The following is an 18042-nucleotide window of genomic DNA, read 5'->3' as shown; positions in this document are numbered from 1 at the left end:
TCTGAACACAGAAAAGGAATTTAAGGAGAGGTTACACAACCCGGGCCATGTTTTCGGGTGGCCTCTCTCCCTGGCTGGGTGAGCGGTGTTAGCTGTGCTCTGTGTGTTAGAGATATATTTATCACGCAGGAATTGTGGGCATGTGAATTTGTGCTCTGACAAAAACAGCACGTCAGTCAACATGGTTCTATGGTATGATGAACACGCTTGTTATTTTGCTATTATTTATGCATATATTTGCTTTTCTGTCCTTTAAACAAATAAATAAACAGCTTCGAAAGGAAGTACTTGATATTTCAAGAGTGAGGTTTTCTCAGGGTGTGTCATTTTATTAGCAAAAAGACTTACATTAGCAAATCAGTGGAAGAAGCAGTAATGTGAACCAGCATATTCAATTTCACTTTAGCAATCTGTATTCCAGAAGGAAATCCTGGGAAGCAATCACTGACAACGGGACCTCAATTTAAATCACAAAATAGGCAGTATCCTGAGTGCATATAGAACATGCAAGAGCTTAAATAGAAGTGTTCATTTGTCTTCATAAGGTAACTGAGTCAATAAAAATGTGCTGTACCAGTAAGGACTGTGGAAACTGTGGTAATGAAAACAATAATTAATATAATTTAAGTTACTTTCCCCAGGGTAGTTGTAAACTGATGGTATTAATTATGCAACAGACCTGTTTGTAAATTGATGACAGAGGAAGTCATGGGAGTCGTCTAGAATAAGTTTCTCCTTTTGAAGCTATTCAGCAATATATTGTGGAACAGCCTATAGCCCCCAATGGATATTCAAAGGTTATTTATATTAGACTCCATAATTATATTCTTCAAAGAACTAAGTAACATGAAAGGATGTAATTAAAAACAATCAATTATTTCATAGTGCATAAAGTTGATTATATAATATAAATCAGAATTCATTACTATTGACTTGAATAGATGTCGCATATGGTATTTTTCTGCCACTGTAACTCTATTGATTCAAATGAATTACAGCAGCAGGGAATGTATGGCATTGAATTCCTTCTGCTGTTACTATTGGGACTAGAGAAAAGATGATAATCTGCAAGAAAGTTTCATATATATTTTTATATATTTTAATTTTAAGGTTATTTGTCCAGTATTTACCTCTACATGTCAGAGTGGTTTTTAATGGATGTAATTAAACGCTGAAAGTCCACCCTGTTCATTTCTTTCAGTTCTTCAAGGGTAGAAACATCAGCCAGAGAGATACAGTAAATGAGTAAACGAAAAAAAAAGCAAAAATCCCTCTACCTTAAAAAAAAAAGTATGTAATGGTTCCTTCTGCTTCACATTGTCCAACTACAATTTAAATTTTAAAATGTCAAAGTATTTTTTACTTATTTTTTGAAATCTGTAATATGAAAACAACTACTTAAAATATATTTTTAAACAAGAGCTTTTTCTCTTTTGTTTTCCCCAGTGGAAACATTTGGGGTTTATGACCACTCTTGTGATATTTGCTCATTGTCTACGTTTCTGTGATGCAGCCTAGATTACATGACCAGTTTTGCCTGCTAGAAGTTCCTGTTTCCCACTCGCTATGAGCGAACCTAAGTGGAGCGCACTCCACCACACAGCCTCACACAGCATCTGACAACTTAAAACTTTCTGACATGTAGTAATTCTATTTGCTGGTTTATACTTTCCAAACTCCAGGAAAAATAAAATACGCTAGGGGAATATAAATAATACCATGCTTTAATGGCATCTTCCACCTGAAAAAATATTCTAACTTGCACATCTTTCTATGTGTTTTCAAACCTTATTTTTAGCTTGCAAGCAATTTTGATGGTTATTTCCACAATGTTTTTAGGCCAAATGCAGCAGGGTTTTGTTCATGTATCCTTGAAATTTTCCACAAAGCAATAAAATTGGAAGTGTAGGGTAAGACACAGTACAGAATTAGGTGCTGGCAAGATCTCCCCATTACTATGCAATGGTCTGGAGCCTCATAACCTGGCTTTTTGTTTGTATTTCCTCATTACAAATATGCAGATATAGTACTAGGAGTTTAACAACGCTGGTACAGTTGATTGGAATTTTCTATTAATTTGTTTGTGTGGGGGCTTGCTATTTGCACACTTTTTTTGTTCTCTCTTCCTTTTTCTTTTCTAAGGAATATTTTGTGCTCTGACACAAGAATACTCACTGGTACAAAAACACTGATGTCAAATGTCAGACAAGAGCATGACAAGAGGGTGAGGTAGAGGGAGAAACTGTTAGTAAAGATGACCGAGGCAGCCAGCATCACTACCTGCATTTCCTAATTAGAGAGAGAAGATGGAAGCACAGCTGCAGACCTGCAGGGAAGCAAAGGCCATCTCTAGATGATTTCAGTGGAGGCTGTGTAAGACCGTAACGGACAGTGTCAGCTCTACAGAAATCACTAGTGCCAATATGAGGGGTGCTCCTGCCTGCGTGCAGGTAATCCTGCTGCTTGAAGAGCAACTTTGGGTACAGCAGGTGCTCGGGTGGAGGCTGCATCCCTGGCTGCATTGTAGGGGCTGGCAGCTGCTCACTAATCAGTATGTCCTTGAGTACCGATGTTACTCTGCTGACTTGTGTCAAGAGCAAGGATTGTTTAATGTGCCAGCTATTAATCTTTTAAAATTGTGTTGCTGCTTTACCAAGAGCAATCATCAGACTCAGGCACCTTGGCTGCTGAGAGAAGGACAGAGCTATGCCGTTTCTTCCTCACATAAAATAACATCCAGAGCTCCTGGAGTGGTGGGCAGTTAACAGCCACCCTTTTGCTGCTGCTTCAGGCCATGCATAGTCTGCTACAGTGCTTGGCCACTTGTGTGAAGTGGAGGGGGGGAAGTAGGAGACCACCTTGTCCCTCCTCTAACTGGAGGTGCACACCTCTAACTGGGCAGCAAGCCTGCAGTGTAACGTAACCTACTTGTGTGAGTTTGTGAATGTAAAGGCCCGATCTCAGAACCGAGATGGATGACATTTATTCATATTTTTCACTTTCAAATATCAAAACACCTTATTCTTTCAGAATTAGAGATGGACACATGGAAATTTATTCTGTGTGTGTATGAGAGAGCAGAGTTCTAAATTGTAGAGAAAACAGCAGTTGGCAGTGTAGGTATAAATAACCTGCCACTGGTTTGCTCAAGCCCTCCAGGAGACAGCAGTCACTGGAAGTAACTAATATTTGCTTAGAGTTTTTAAAAATTGGAAATCTGTGTCTATCATTTTTAATGTTCCAAGCACGAGAAGACTGAATCATGTGAATGTATTCTGTAATCCCACTCTGTTCCATAATTGCTATTTACTTATGCATGCAAATTACAAAGAAGCATAATGAGAGCCATAGCTCTCCAATTTGTTTCACTTTAAACAGCAAGCCAAAAAAAAAGAGTCAAAGCAATGGTCCTGTTGTTCTCTACGATTCAATACAGTTCAAGATTCTGCATATTAGAGTTCATTGAAAACACAATTAACTGCCATAAGCTTTAAATCGGATAATAAACCAAAGGAAAATCTATACATTCCACAGTTTTGAATCAGAAAGAAGGATTTTCTACGTCAATGAGTAGTGGGAAAGTCAGCATATCAGATTCAGTGACTTGGGATGTGGTTCCCTCTATTTATCTTGCCAAGGCCTTTGGAATTCCTCTCCCTGGTATCTGGCAAAGCAACTGAGAGTTTTACCATGGTGTGGGCTTCTTTTTCCCATCCAGTATCTCCTGTGAAGGGGATGGAAGTGATGGGAGAGCACTGTCATAAAATTGAATGTTTAGGTGAAATAGCTTTCTCTTAGTCTCTCTTGCATTCAGGCCCCACGTACGTGGTCCTAGTGAGAACGCAAGGTGGGGAGGGAGAAATGAGAAGACAGACACAGAATTAGTTGGTGTATGTTGTTCTACTAAAGTGGAGTTAAACAAAGATAGAAGCAGCCTTGAAAAAAATTGAATATGACTTTCTGTTTCTGATATGGTTGAAAGAATAACAAATTATTCAACAAATTTTGTCCTGTCTGCTGTGCCACACCATTAGAATATATAGGATAATGATGGGTACAATCAAGGCAGTATTTTGTCTGTTGAAGAAGATCTTAATATACAATGACCTGTTAAAAAACCCAAACACAAATATAGTTAATAATAGACTTGTAAGTAATGTAGATGAAGTAATTAATGTTATTTCAACTCTGACAAAAACAATTTTTGTTTGGACAAAGAAGTTGAACTAATTGTGTGTTTTGTAGGTCACATCTCAAGAATCTGGAACCAAACCATTGACCTTCACATTTGTACCATCCATTGGAAGACTTCCAACTCATTTTGAGGTTGTAGATGTCTCTAAGTTCCTGGTGACAATTCCAGAGGAGCCAAGGCATCTGAGTAATCAAGAAATTATATATAAGGTAGATTTTTGTTTGTACTAATTTTTCCACTCTTTCAAAAGATACAGAAAATTTAGTCCTGAGCATCACTGAACTGAAGCTCTTTCCTTTGAACTGTTTCTTGACTTGTGTTTCATTTTAATTACTAAGCCTACCAGGGATGTAGAGTCATTGTGCAAACAAAGGCTGATATCAGCTCAACAGCCTGTTTTGCCTTTGGCAGAGTTTATATTGGAAGGAAACCCTTGCCCATCTCAATACTGTCCTCTGTCAGTCATGCAAGGACCATATTCTTGGCAGACAAGGAGGGGATTCCTTCCTGATCTTCATGGGAGCAAGGGTGGTGTGTGAGGAGTGTTATCACATGGGAATCGACGAAGAGCTGGTCACTGGATCCTGGTTTCAGCAAATGCCAGTGCTGTGGCTTCCAGCAAAGGTGCCAATCCCTTTCATAGCTGTGTAGTAACGCATCGAAGTAAAAGCTTGCTTTTTGTTTTTAAAAGCTTGTCCCCACAATTTCCCTTGACAGTGAAGCCAGCAGCACAACGTTCCTGGTTCTCCTATCTTTAGCCAGCCCGTATTGTTTGTTACTCCTTTCCTGCCTCACAACACTTAAAAGCCTCTTATTTTATTCCATGTTGCTTGAGAGGAAACTGGAACCCTCAGCTTAGTATTAATGCTTATGGTGATTCTGCTTTTCTGTAACAGCTCCTTCCCTCGCACATTGCTGGGGCTGCAGTTCTTGGCGCTAGTAGAATTTCACAGGAGTTCGGAGTCCTTTGACTTGAACATGTTCCAGTATTTTCAGTGGTATATCTGACTAACAAAGGGGTTGATCTGGGCAAAGGATAGACATGTTTGAAAAGACATGCACTGGAATATTATCCTCAGGATGTTTAACTCATGAGTTACATTTCCAGCCACTCAGTATTAGTTTTGCTGTAAGGAGTGCCCTGGGTAAGGCAGAATCAGGCACTCTGGACCTCTGTCTCCCTGTGTTTCTCCATAGGCAGAGAAAACTTTCCCGCCAGGTGATGCAGTACTGAGGCCTTCATAACACTGATTATTCCCTTTTCTAGAATGTCTAGAACCTGAATAATATTTTAAAAAACCAACCAACATCAGATAACGAAAATAACACCTCCAAAGTGATACTGGTGGTATCCACCTTTATGGTCCAATATTTTTTTTAAAGGCATGAGCTCCAGGGACTCATGGAGCTGACAGTGGAAATTTGTCATTACTCTATTTCTCAAGCAGGATTCAAATATGAGCCCCATCTACAGGTTTTCTCTTGCAGTACACAATATTTCTATTCTTTTACCTGATTCCTCCTTCAAGAGAAATGTGATTTACCATAGCAGTTTCAATATTGAATGATTTGGTGATGTGTGTGTCCTATGCCCAGCTTCTGCTACTCCTGCTCTCACCCAATGTGTGCTTGAGAAGTTACTTACTGGAACTGGAAATTGCACAAAATATGAAGAACAATTGTGGTCTTTGCTTGAGAAGCTTGAACAGACAATAAAGCTCTCTGACCTCAGATTCTTTGTCTTCTCTCTTTAGAGAATGCCCTGGCTTAAAGGCCTTTGTTTCTTCATTAATATGTATAGGTTTTGTCCCAGATTTGTCTGTCAGACTCCTCTGAGGAGCATTGTCTGCTCCCGTGGATCCCGCGGTCGGGATGCCTTCCCATCGTGTCTGGCGTAGTCTGGTCTGACAGCTCATTCGGCTTGACTGCACCCTCCTTTTCAGTTTCCGCGCCAGCCCCGGGCTTGGGCCATCGTTGTGCTCAGAGTCCCCTCTTGCTCTGCGAGTCGCTGGGAAGGCAGCCCCTGCCACATTGGCCAGGGGGCTGGAAGAGGGGGGCTCCCTGGGGAGCTGGTTTCTGCTGGGTGGTCATGTCCAAATTCTTCATTCGCCTTCTGCACTTTTGGTAGTGCAGTGCCAGCCACTGCTGCAAGCCAAAATCACTGTGCATGTTGGGGAACACAAATAAAATGCAGCTAATTGGGATCTTTTTCCTTGTATCTTTTGCAGTCTAAGGCAGTCTTTGATGAGCTGGCCTTAAAGAGCGGGGCCAGACAAGACTGTGTGTCCACCGTCCGTACAGACAGCAACCGAACAGCTTTCCAGTCCCTGGGGTGTAACCCAAGCAAAGGAGAAATGCAGGAGAATGACCTTTTTAAGGCTGAGTTTATCCTGATTACGGACTCCGGTGATGAAGATGAAGTAGCCGCTGCCTCAAACAACATTCATCGGCCTTCCAATGGCTACGGTCCCATCAGCGCTCAGCTGCTGGCCACGTCCCATGTTTCCCCTGGCACTGGGGCAGGGAAACCTCCTGGCAATGGGCATGTTCCAGCTTCTGCACTTTCCCACAGCACTGCTGATCCGCAAAAACATCAGGTAACCTGCTCTTTAAACTCTAGAGCTAACCTTTGCTTTCTAAAGCTTTCAGGACATGGACACTGAGTCAATTTGTAAAGCAGCTTGGCCAATTTATTCTTTAGTTAACTTTTTTGTTGGCCATTCCTGTAATGTTTGGACTCTAAGGAGTTGTCCCAAACCTTCCGACGTACTGCCTCTCCCTATGGCTCTGGTGTATCAATGAAGCAGGTAATGCAGATCTATTGTTCTCTCCTTTAAGAGCAGGTCATCATGACAGCAAGTTAATCAGGAGGTGTTAGATTCCTAGCTAGTCTAAATTAGCTAAGGTCATTGAAATCAATGGAGCCTGCAGATCATTTGAATTATTAGTGTCAGACTTCTCAGGCCTCTTTTTTTCTCAGCACCTGCTGCAGCCCTTTATGCTAGAGAAAGAAGCTGTAAAAATCCTGTTATTCTGATTGTTAGTTAGCACTGACTTTGCACAGGTGTAAAAAACTAATGAAGTTGAAAGGCCTATTTTACGTTGATATTTATAGGGCACATTTTTTGATTTATTGAAATTTTAAATTGCCAATGGGAGAATTCAAAAAACAGTCTTTGAAATGTTTTGTTTTCAAAACACGTCAATCTAATTTACTGCATGCAAAGTTATTATCTCTCATCTTGGAAAGAGCACTGATAGTTTTCAAGGATGGATATGCAGTGGAAAACTCTACCTTTACTAAAATAGAAACATCCTTCTCACATGGAATAAATTCAGACATTTGCTTTGGCCTCAACAGGGTTTCCATTGGTTGAAAATGCCATTCTTCATCTATAATTTAAAAAAAAGAATTTGAGCATGGCTACTTTGACTCTGAAAATGAATAGGACTTCCTAGCTTGTGTTGGAATACTTGTGCTAGTCAATTTTTCATCAAATTCAGTGTCAATTTTTGATTGAGAAAATTGTGAATAAGAAATCCAATCTGCTTTGGGATTTACAGCATTATGAAATATTCATTTATTCCAAGAAATTCCCAGTGAAGTCAGTGAGAATTTCACCTGAGGAAGGTGTAAAGGCATAGATAAATCTAGGTAGGGGAAGAAACTTGTAAAACAATAATTGTCCTAGAGAAATACAAATTTTCTTCAGCAATGTTCAGTATACAGATTCTGCCAGGCTTACTTGTGTGGTTTCTTTAAAAGCTGTTACAAAAATTGGGTGGATTTTTTGGTAAGTCTATGCAGAAAAAAATTGTACACTGTAGCTTTCCTAAGCTTTTGATGACTTGACAAATAAACAGAGATCTGCCTGGTAAAGTAACAGAAAATACAGATTGTACAGAACAAGGAATTAAAGCCTAAATTTACTAGCTATTCACCTGAATGTGAAAAGAGATAGTATGTATTATGGGTAATGCATATCTCATCATTATTCTAAAGTTTTTCAAGACTGCAAGTACTTCCTCAGTCTTCATCTTCTAAATATCTCTAGCTGTTTCTCTCTCTTCATAAGAAGATGTTTTTTATGGAGTTGCTTTTCACTGATATTCTGATTCTACTTCTGTGTTTCCTTGGGCACCACTCTTCCTGGTTTACTATCTAATGAAGTATCATCAGTTCAGAAACGAAGTAAAATTGCAAAATGATTAAATAGATGCATTATTTATCTGTTGGTAGATTTCCTGTGTACAAAGGATTCCATATAGGGGCCACCTTGTCAGTTCTAGGTTTATAACAGTAATATCATGCCCACTTAAGAGTTATTACACATAACATTATGTTCATTTAAAAGCATAATTAGACAATGGGTTTCCTGTCAGAGATGAGAAAAACAAGAATCAGCACTGGGGACTATTGTGTTGTACAGAGGATCACTCTAACTGAACCAGAGGGCTCCTACAGCTTCGTTCGTTTCTGGCTTTGTTTAAATGAAAGAAAAAAAAGAAAAGCATTGAAAAAATGGAAGCTTCTATTGTTCTTTGAGGTGTAAAGGTCATGACTGATGTTGGAAAATGCTATGCCATATTCAAAGTCTGAAAATAATAAGTAGTTAAAAAACCCCAGTTATTCTTGTCATATTTGCAACTTTTTGGTGATAGGCTGCTGTTAATATATTGTGCTTTTTTTTTTTAATGTTAAAGAGAATATAGTTATGTGAGAGAGAGGCAGAATGACTCCTGCTCTCAGGGGTGCACCCTTTGTGGTGAGGGGGGGATGTGTCTGCTCCCCTGAATGCCAGGACATTAACTGAGCTTGGAGAAACTTCTTGACTCACTGTGCGTGATCAATAGCCAAAAGGCTTTTTTAGCTAGTTGAAGTCACTTGGCATTCCTCTATCCAGTGCATGTCATCTGGTTTGGCTTTTCCAGACAATCCACGTCTTCTCTGCAGTGGCAGGTGAGACAGCAATAGCTGCAAATTGAAACACGGGAGGTCCAAGCTGGACATCTGGAGAAGCTTCCTCACTGGGAAGTGGTGCAGCACTGACACAGGCTGCCCAGGTGTGCTGGAGCCACCTTCATTAGGGGCTTTAGAGACTTGGCAAGACACAGCCACAGTTGACTTGACTCGCTGGTGTTGGTGAGAGCCCTGATTCTAGTAGGAGGCTGGACTAGATAACCTCAAGAAGTCACTTCCAGCCAACTTTGATATGATACTCTGATCCTGTAAATAAGAGGGTGATAATCTATAGATGTAATTAACACTGTAATACAATAGAAAAATCTTTTCAGAAGATTTGAGTAATGGGTCAATTAGCTCAGCCTGTAAATGTTCAGTGGTGTTCAAACTGGAAGACAACTATGGCAAAATGTCTTTATCATACTTGCAGGAGCATATTTCTCATCTATTACCATGAGCGTTTTCCTAGCTGCTTATAAATCTTTCTTATTAAGTTTTAACTGATTAGAAATCATCTCACATCCTGCTCTTTCATTATGGAGTTTCATATTAGTTCCTCATTTTCTTTTAATCTGTTGTCTTGTAAAGGAAATTTATCTATTCTATTTTGAAATATAGAGATTTCATTCCCCAGTTTTGTTTTGGTAGTTGATCAACTTCCAGAACTCATTATTAAATTCATCAGGTTGCTCCAAATTATCAGATGTATTGCCACGCTGCTTTTTAACTTGTTAAATCATTTTCTGTTTGATGACATATTTAATATCAATTTTTCATAATGCTTAAATATTGCTAAATTATTGTAAATTTCTAGCTTTTTTTATTCTTAATTAGCAGCTTTTTCAGTGAGAGTCATAATTTCTTAATCGAATAGAATATATGGTATCATGGACATTAATTTTTATATTCTAATATTTGCGCTGTATACATCCATTGGTTTTCCACTTCGAAATGCAACACCTTAACACACGTATAAAACAAGGGGAAGTTAGTGTGGTTGTAAAGGTATTCTGATGGTTGATGCTTATTTCTATAAATCAAGGCATTGTCTTGGCTTTTCTGAAGGTATCTTATACAGAAACTATCTTCAGTTTACAAGGCTTGCTATTTGTTTGGTACCATTTAGCAGGAAGACCTCACTTGTTTTAAGTTATACAGGCTAATAGAGTTCTGCTGTGCATATTTAGCTCATATGTAGCACTTTAGGTATAGTTTAGCCTTTTAAAGCCTGTAAGTCTTGCTCTCCTGTCGCAGCTTCTTCCAGCATGTGCTCTCACTTGAAAATTATATGTTTTGTACTGATTTTTGTTTTGTGATATAACAATACTATATGATATAATAATAATAATTCCTCTCTCTTATGGGGAGGATATTTGTGTTAAAAAGTAGAATTCATAAGCTGAGCCAAAGCCATGCACAAGTTATGTAGGTAGAAACTGTATGCTATAATTGTCTTTTATAGAATTGCATAATCTTTCAAGGTATCAGACAATAGATAAATAGATGTTCTTATATTTATATGAAGTTTGTAGGGATTAGAGTCAATTTCCCTGCTTTCAAATTGCTCAGTCAAAAGTTAGGTGATAATTTGTAGACTTTTGGTTTTACAGTTGACTTAGCTCACCATTTCATACTGATATATTTTATTCATATTGTGTATACCCCAGTTTTTAATTTCAACATTATAATAACTTGGAAGATTTTGAGATAATTTCTTTCTTTAGAAGCATAAAACTGTACAAAAGGCTGATAATATACTTGTATGCTCTACTTAGTTTTGACAAATCCTAATTAGAACAGACCTAAGAAAAAAGGCACTCATGAAAGAGCTCATTACTGTTTTATTAGTGTATTGTAAGACCGTGGAGAAGGGGATAAGGACTCTTACATGCTTGCAAACTGTCAAACCACTGCTCTGTGAATGACAAGAAAAGTGAAAAAAACCCTGGATGTCTGATTTAAGTAGTTCTGAGCAAATTTCTCGTTCTGATATCACAGTGCTGCAGAAGGTGTTGTTTACTGAGTGAGAAAAGGCGTACTTGACTTGAATCTCATTTACAGGAAGGCTACTTTCCACTGAACTAGTAGAGTGAGCTGGGACAACATTGCAACTTTCTCACTTTCCGTTGTGTTTTCACAGCGCGGAAGACATCACATGATTCTAGACACTGATAGCACAACTGTCTTGAGTTTTACCTAAAATGAAAAATACAGTAACCTTGAACCTTGTTTATGTCAACAAAACTGAGGTCTCATAAAAATAAAGTAACACATAACTTGTCTGCACTTGGTCACCTCCACTGAAAATCATATCCATCAGGCTGTATCCCCGAGTTTAAAAGACAGCTCTGTGCTTTTAACTCACAGAGCAGTACTAATGGAAACACTATATGCATGACAACAGGACTGAAATGTGGGATGCTTGACAGTTCCACAGATTCCACCTATATTAACATTTCTGTTTTTCTTTTTTCTCCAGTTAATTTCTACTCTTTCCACCTCTGATCATCTTTCCTCTAAATCACCTGCTGTCCACTTAATTTCTCCAACTAATCAGAAAGTAGTGTGTGGTGCCATGGTTACCCTGAATCAAGCCTCTTCGCTGGAAGACTCCCGTAACAACTGGCAGTCAGCGACTGGGTTTTCTAAGCAAGATTCACCTCTCTACTTTCAGTCTGCTTCCCATAGTTCACCCTCCTCCATGTCTAAAATATCCTCTTCTGCATCAAATAGCTGTTACTCCACTCCTCGATTGTATGATAGCCTACAAATACCAAATCTCTATACCCCTGGCTGTGTTTGCAAAATGGGAGACTTTACTACATTCTCTGTTCCAGCAAAGAGCCCACATCTTTCCCCCAATCCTCCACATTCAGCTGAAATTCAAGGATCTTCAGCTCAGCCTTTATCCTCCAGTTCTTCCAAAACTTTGAATGCTTTATCACCTGTCCCTGTACATATAATAACACATTCATTATCTCCTAGCCCTAAACCTTTGTCTCCACCCTCTCTTTATGGCTCCTCTTCAACCATATGTAGTATAAATGAGCCTTGCACACAAATGTCATCTAGAGGTAATGTAGCAAAGTCAGGAGTCAGATCCCCTCTGCCAACCAGACTGACCCTCTTAACTGCTATTTTGAGATCAGGCTCTTCTCAGCGGAGACCGCTTTCCCCTGCTTCTTGTCCCACGTTTTCTCCTAGCTCCCTTGGTTCCTCAACACTTGCAATAGATCAAAAGTCCAAAACAACTCCCCCAACTCCCAAGAAATCTGTTTCTAGTCCTCCTATAAGGCCAGATTCTCCCAGCAGAGAGGAATATTGGCTTTCAGGATGGGCTCAGCATTTGCCTTTAACCTCCAAGCCTCATCCCACCCCTAGGGCGAGATCCCTTTCTCCTAAAAAGTACCTTCCAGTCAGAACACTTTCTGCAGACTCCCGAAGTCCTCTGTCATCCCCTGTCTCCTCTCATAGAAAATCAGTTGCCTCTCCAGGTTTGCATTATACACTGCCTCCTCCTTGTGCCCCAGCACCCTCTTCCCTTGCACACCCTACGTCTCCTTCTCCAGAAGGGCTGCAGTATGCTGCTTCCAGGTCCCGGGCATCTCAGAAGTCTCAGAGAGTCCACACTTACTCACCGATCTTTACCTGCCAGTCATATCCTTTGCTTTCTTCTACCAGTCTTAGTGGCGTATTCTCTCCCACCCTAGAAAAACACTCATCACCTTCCCCAAGTCTTCTGCATTCAGCTTCTAGATCTAAATCAGATTCATCCCAAACATCTGTTCAGGAGATGAGTGCCTCCTCCCGTACCCCTTCAAGTGTCTCAAAGCAGTGGTCTCTCTCACGGCCTCGTTCTACTCCACCGATTCCACAAACTCATAACATTAACTCCTATCCACTGCAGCTTAATTCTCCATTGGTGTACACAAATTATAGGTCTAATTCCTCCTCTCCAAGACCTGAGCAATCTGCCACCTCACCGGTGTTAAAGTGCATATCTCCCGTCTCAGACAAGTCACCAGGCACACTGCCATCAAGACCCAGAGAGCTGACTTCACCACAGTCTTTTTCCCTGCCTCCTGACCATGAAAACATCAAACCCAAGGTACTCTTGGTGCATGCTTATTTTCTAATAATTCTTTGTCCCTGTAGGAAAAATCACATCTGTGTTGCACAATGCTGGTAAAATAAATGAACTGTGGAAAAAAAGTTGAAAAAGGAACTGTTTTTGTCTTAATAGAGAAGATAGCCAAGACTAAATCCTACCATATCAAATTGCTAGCAATGTGTTCTGTATTATGGAGGAAGATACTGTAGGAATCCTTTAGCATAAAACCAAAATGATTTATTCATGAGTGGGAGGAGATACTATTGAAGATGGATTTGTGTCCCATGGCTCTGATATACATTTAGTGCACTTACTTTTGAAGCTCACTTAAAACACTGGTGTGTCAAAAATAAACCATAAAACATGTTCTGTACAATCCATGCTAACATAAATCCACCTGTATTCCCACTGAAAGTAATAGAACCATGGTGATCTTAGGTGCAGGACTGAGCTACAAGCAGCTTGATCTGATTGATGTAAACTGGCTGTTCCAGTGACAACTGATTCCCAAGCACCCTGTCCTGCCTGTCCACCCTGCTCCCCAGGAGGCTGTAGTCACCCCAGCCGTTCTGTACCTCTCTGGGACCAGCCCAGAGGCACAGCTGAGCTCAGCCTGAGCAAGGACAATGGGGCCAAGGACTATGGGGCCAAGAACCAGAGACAGAAGACAAGGACAGTCTCCTGCTTCTTCCCTTTCTTTGGTACTTCTCTCACCTTGTTGTTCTAGATAGAGGGCAGGAGAAAAAGCCAAGCTACAACTTGGGCTACTGTAAATACGAAAGTCTCGCACTTGACAGATCAGCCACACTCCTGCTGTTTGTTATCCACCCAAAGGCGAGAGAGTCCCAGCAGAGTGAGAATAAGCAATGGTGGTGGTTGCTGCAGGAGAGCTTGGGAACCAGTCACACTTTAAACCTAAGGGTAAATCTCAAGAACGGGAAGGGGAAGGAAAGGGAAGCTGATCAAAAAACATGCAGCAGGTAGGTGAAAACAAAAGGAACTGCTATGCAAAAAGGAAGAGCTGGTGGCAGAAGACATCAGAGTTGCAGAAGGCTTTCCATCCTCTTTTATCTTATCTCTGCACTCTGTGCTTCCTTTGTGCCTCCTCTTGCTGATATCTGAGCTCTGCCCATCACAGAAAGGCTATCACAGTTTATCGATTTATTTGTTCACAGCACAAAATTACAGCCTGGTCTGCCAAATCAAATTGTGTGAGATGTGTTCCTAACAGCTTGGCCATGGCAAGGGTGACTTGAACTGCTTGGAAAATGTTAATTGAAAATGAGAGGTTTAAATCAGCACAAAATAGCAATTGTCATGAATGGTTCTTTTAAAGACCAAACAAACCAAGAGGAGCCATTGTGCCAAGCACATCTGTACAGTGTCGCTACACCCTGTCAGTATTACTTAATGAAACAAAAAGAGAAATGAAATTGTAGAAATTCCAAGAAAAAAGCCCCCGAGACAAAACTGGAAGCCATGACTGAGCCTGCAGATTGCAAAGCAGTTGCGGTTTCTGCTAGCCGGTGCAATGAGCACTGTGAGAATCTCTGGCAGTAAGGAAATCCTCTGCTTGTGACACAGAGCTATCACCTGGGTTTATATTTGCAGAAGCTATTACACCCTTTCTGTTCTCCCTACTGTCCCTTTTCTTGCTAATTCTGCTTTAACACATGATATGGTGGCACTTTTGAAACTGCCCCACCACCACATTGAGACTGCGAGAGTATCCACCATTTTAACAGACTTGGACCTTTAGTCTGGCACAATTTTTAATCATGCAGACAAAGCTGGCTCCACTGGGGATATGGAAGATCTGAAATTTCTAAATCAAACACAGCTGGGCGTTCAGGGCAGGAAGGGTCTCTTGTGGCTTTAAAATGTGAGACTGAGGTTTACAGGTAATACGGTTAATATGGTTAAACCTTCATTTACAGTTAATAATAGTGTGCATTCAACACCCCCCTTTCCTCCTGCTCTCGTTTATTTCCATACCTAGTTTATGGCATAGCTCAATGAACTTTGCTGATGTGTTAATTGTACCAGGCTCTCTGATAACACTCCAGCCTCTAATCTCAGTATATTTCCAGAGGAAAATATTGAGGAGAGACATTATTAACATCCTAAGCAGCATTTAGGTCTCTTTAGTACCAATCAGCTCAACTTTAGAACTAGATAAATAACAGGTTGCCCCACCTGATGACAGTCGATGCATGACAAAATTTTTGCATGTACGAATGTACTAAGTGAATATCAAGGGAAAAGCACAGCGTCTAGAAGTGCTTGACTTTGGCATGTGTAATTTTGCAACCTTAACATTGCTTCAACAGTGGTTGAAGGAATGTTAAGACACGTATTAAACCAACACCTATTAAACGAGAACTTTGACATTAGATGTATTTTTCAGTATTCGCATCAAACTGTCTCATCAGCGTCATATCAAAGCAATTATGCAAAAAGGATCTTTAATGGAGAGCTTTTACATGTCTATGCCTATGGATGCACCATCTCATGCAAATCAAAGAATAACCTGTGAACTTATTTAAGAGTTTGCATTTGTATATATAAACACATGTGCTTTCCCATACTTTATATATGTATCTTTATGTTCATCAATGATTTAAAAATATAACTGTTTTACAAAGTGAATATAAACATAAATCCACAAATCAGTGTGAAGTGTGAACTGTAGGTGACCACAGGAAATAAAAACCCTCTCCTTGGACTTTGCAGACACTTTAATAGTGTCCTCATGGACCTAGTATAGCAAAATGAACAGTAGGATGGAGGGGAGACAGATAAAATTGCTGATTCTGCAGGAATAGATGAGAATAGAAACTTCTGGCTGTTGTTTGAAAACTCTTTGCAGTGGTTTCATGGAGTATCATTCCTACTTATGCTTTGATTTTTCCGATTTGAATGTAGCATAGGAATGCATGTAGATATACCCAAAACAACTGGGGAACAAACTAACTGTAGCAACATGGAGCTCAGAGTAGCTGCAAAACCTACCACAAAGCAGGAAAGGTTACTCATGAGGAGCTCTACACTCTCATGGTTAGCTGCTGATTTAAGCCTTTACAGGTATGTGTCTAGCACACTTTGCAATGCCCTGTGGGTGCCCTAGGTGATTGTTCCAGCAAGAAAAGAAGGACATTTTCCCAAAAACTCCCCAGGCTGATATTGCTCGAGCTTTGATATTGGAGTTGTTTTGCTCTGACTGGACCATGTTGCAGGCCAGCAGACCTAACTGTCCACGGCTGTTTAAAAATACTGCTAGAATTCTATGAATCAGATTATTAAAAGTATTTAGACATTGAAGAATAATTTTAAGTAATGCGAACTAATGTGTCAAGAATTGTATTCATGTAGATGAGAAACTGAATTAAAGACTTTCCACTCATCTCAGACACTGTGACAACAGCACATCGCTCACAGGTTCTACAGGATCTGGAACTGATGAAGCACCTTAAAGCAGTATGGAAGCTTTTACATTTTTACAGTCTGATATGTCTTTGTTTAGTTCATATAACAGTAGAACTAACTTCAGTCTGGTCACAGTATTCTCATCATATATGATGCCCATCTCATCATGTATAAAAGCCCATGGGCTAGTGAAGATGTTGCATTTTATTTACATGTTCAATTTATAATTTTCTTGACTGAATATCAATTATAAACAAATAAGAATGCATTTTGTGGATATGCCAATTTTAAAAATTGGAATTTTGATCTTCCATCTTACTTCAGTACACAGTACTTTGTGTCTTATCTGCATATAGATTTTGTATATACATAAATATATATATGAACCTACACATGTTTGTAGCAGAGGGTTGCTGTCTAAATATTCAAAGGGCAACTCACAAGACTTTTGACATTTGAAAGTTAGATATCCAAGCACAACTTGGGCAATTCTGTTATAGCTAATGAAGAGAATATGATGTATTTACAGGACGATTTTATTTTACCTTTCTAGATGCCTATTTGGGGATGAGATGAATTATCCTGTAGAAAAGCCTGTGACTATAAAAGGCACTAGTTTTGACTGAAGTGCCTAAATGGTAGACATCCGAGTTAGAATCACTAAATATCATATAAATCACTACCCTGCAAAAAAAAAAAAAAAAAAAAAGTGCAGTTCAATAATTTGCATTCGTCATCTGCTTTGTTGGACTGTTCATTCAATATGATTATTGTGATTATTGACTTCTTGAATGTCTGTCAGTCTCTAATTTCTGACTAAGAAATATGCGTAAAGTTGAAATCAAACATAATATTAGGTATAGAAAGAATTAAAAGATGGTGTTCTACAATATTTCAAGAGAGGTGCAAGGACGGTATAAGTTTCTCGTATCTGAATTAAAATTTTGGCCCTTCTGCTGTCATCAAGACTTTTATTAGATAGAAGGAAAAGAAAAAAGTGACAAAAGCATGACCCAAAATACAGCATGCTGCTCAGCCTGTTATCTCATAATCACCAGTATTCACTGTTGCAGACAACAGTACATTAAAAAACCTGAACAGATTAGCAAGTAACTTTATTTCTGGGTGACTATGACAGAAATAAGCAGTCAATAACTTAAAATGGTATTACTGTGTGAATTTATGACTTTTTATTAGAATGTTGCTGAAAAGAGAACAATGTAGCAAATCGCTATTTAATTATTAAAAAAAAATTCCCCCAGTCATGTGATTAAGAATCCTAGCTCTTGAACTCATGTAAGTATAGAACTTCTTCATCAATCATTTAAAAATTACTGAATTGAACCT

General features: G+C 39.4%; 1 protein-coding gene across 6 annotated transcripts in view; it reads left to right on the top strand.

Moving 5' to 3' along the window:
* Positions 1-18042, top strand: part of MLIP (muscular LMNA interacting protein) — a 123387-nt gene that overhangs the window by 47824 nt on the left and 57521 nt on the right. For 5 of the 6 annotated variants that reach the window (XM_068398871.1, XM_068398848.1, XM_068398863.1 and 2 more), the window contains exons 2-4: positions 4246-4404; positions 6424-6792; positions 11638-13266. In XM_068398871.1, coding sequence (XP_068254972.1) covers positions 4246-4404; positions 6424-6792; positions 11638-13266 — 2157 coding nt within the window. Of the gene's footprint in view, positions 1-2158; positions 2451-4245; positions 4405-6423; positions 6793-11637; positions 13267-18042 lie in introns of those variants that run through there. The other variant, XM_068398854.1, reaches the window with a different exon arrangement.

The sequence above is a fragment of the Nyctibius grandis genome, chromosome 1, assembly GCF_013368605.1.
Source record: "Nyctibius grandis isolate bNycGra1 chromosome 1, bNycGra1.pri, whole genome shotgun sequence".
Lineage (NCBI taxonomy): Eukaryota > Metazoa > Chordata > Aves > Nyctibiiformes > Nyctibiidae > Nyctibius > Nyctibius grandis.
This window is presented reverse-complemented; position numbering and strand designations above follow the sequence as displayed.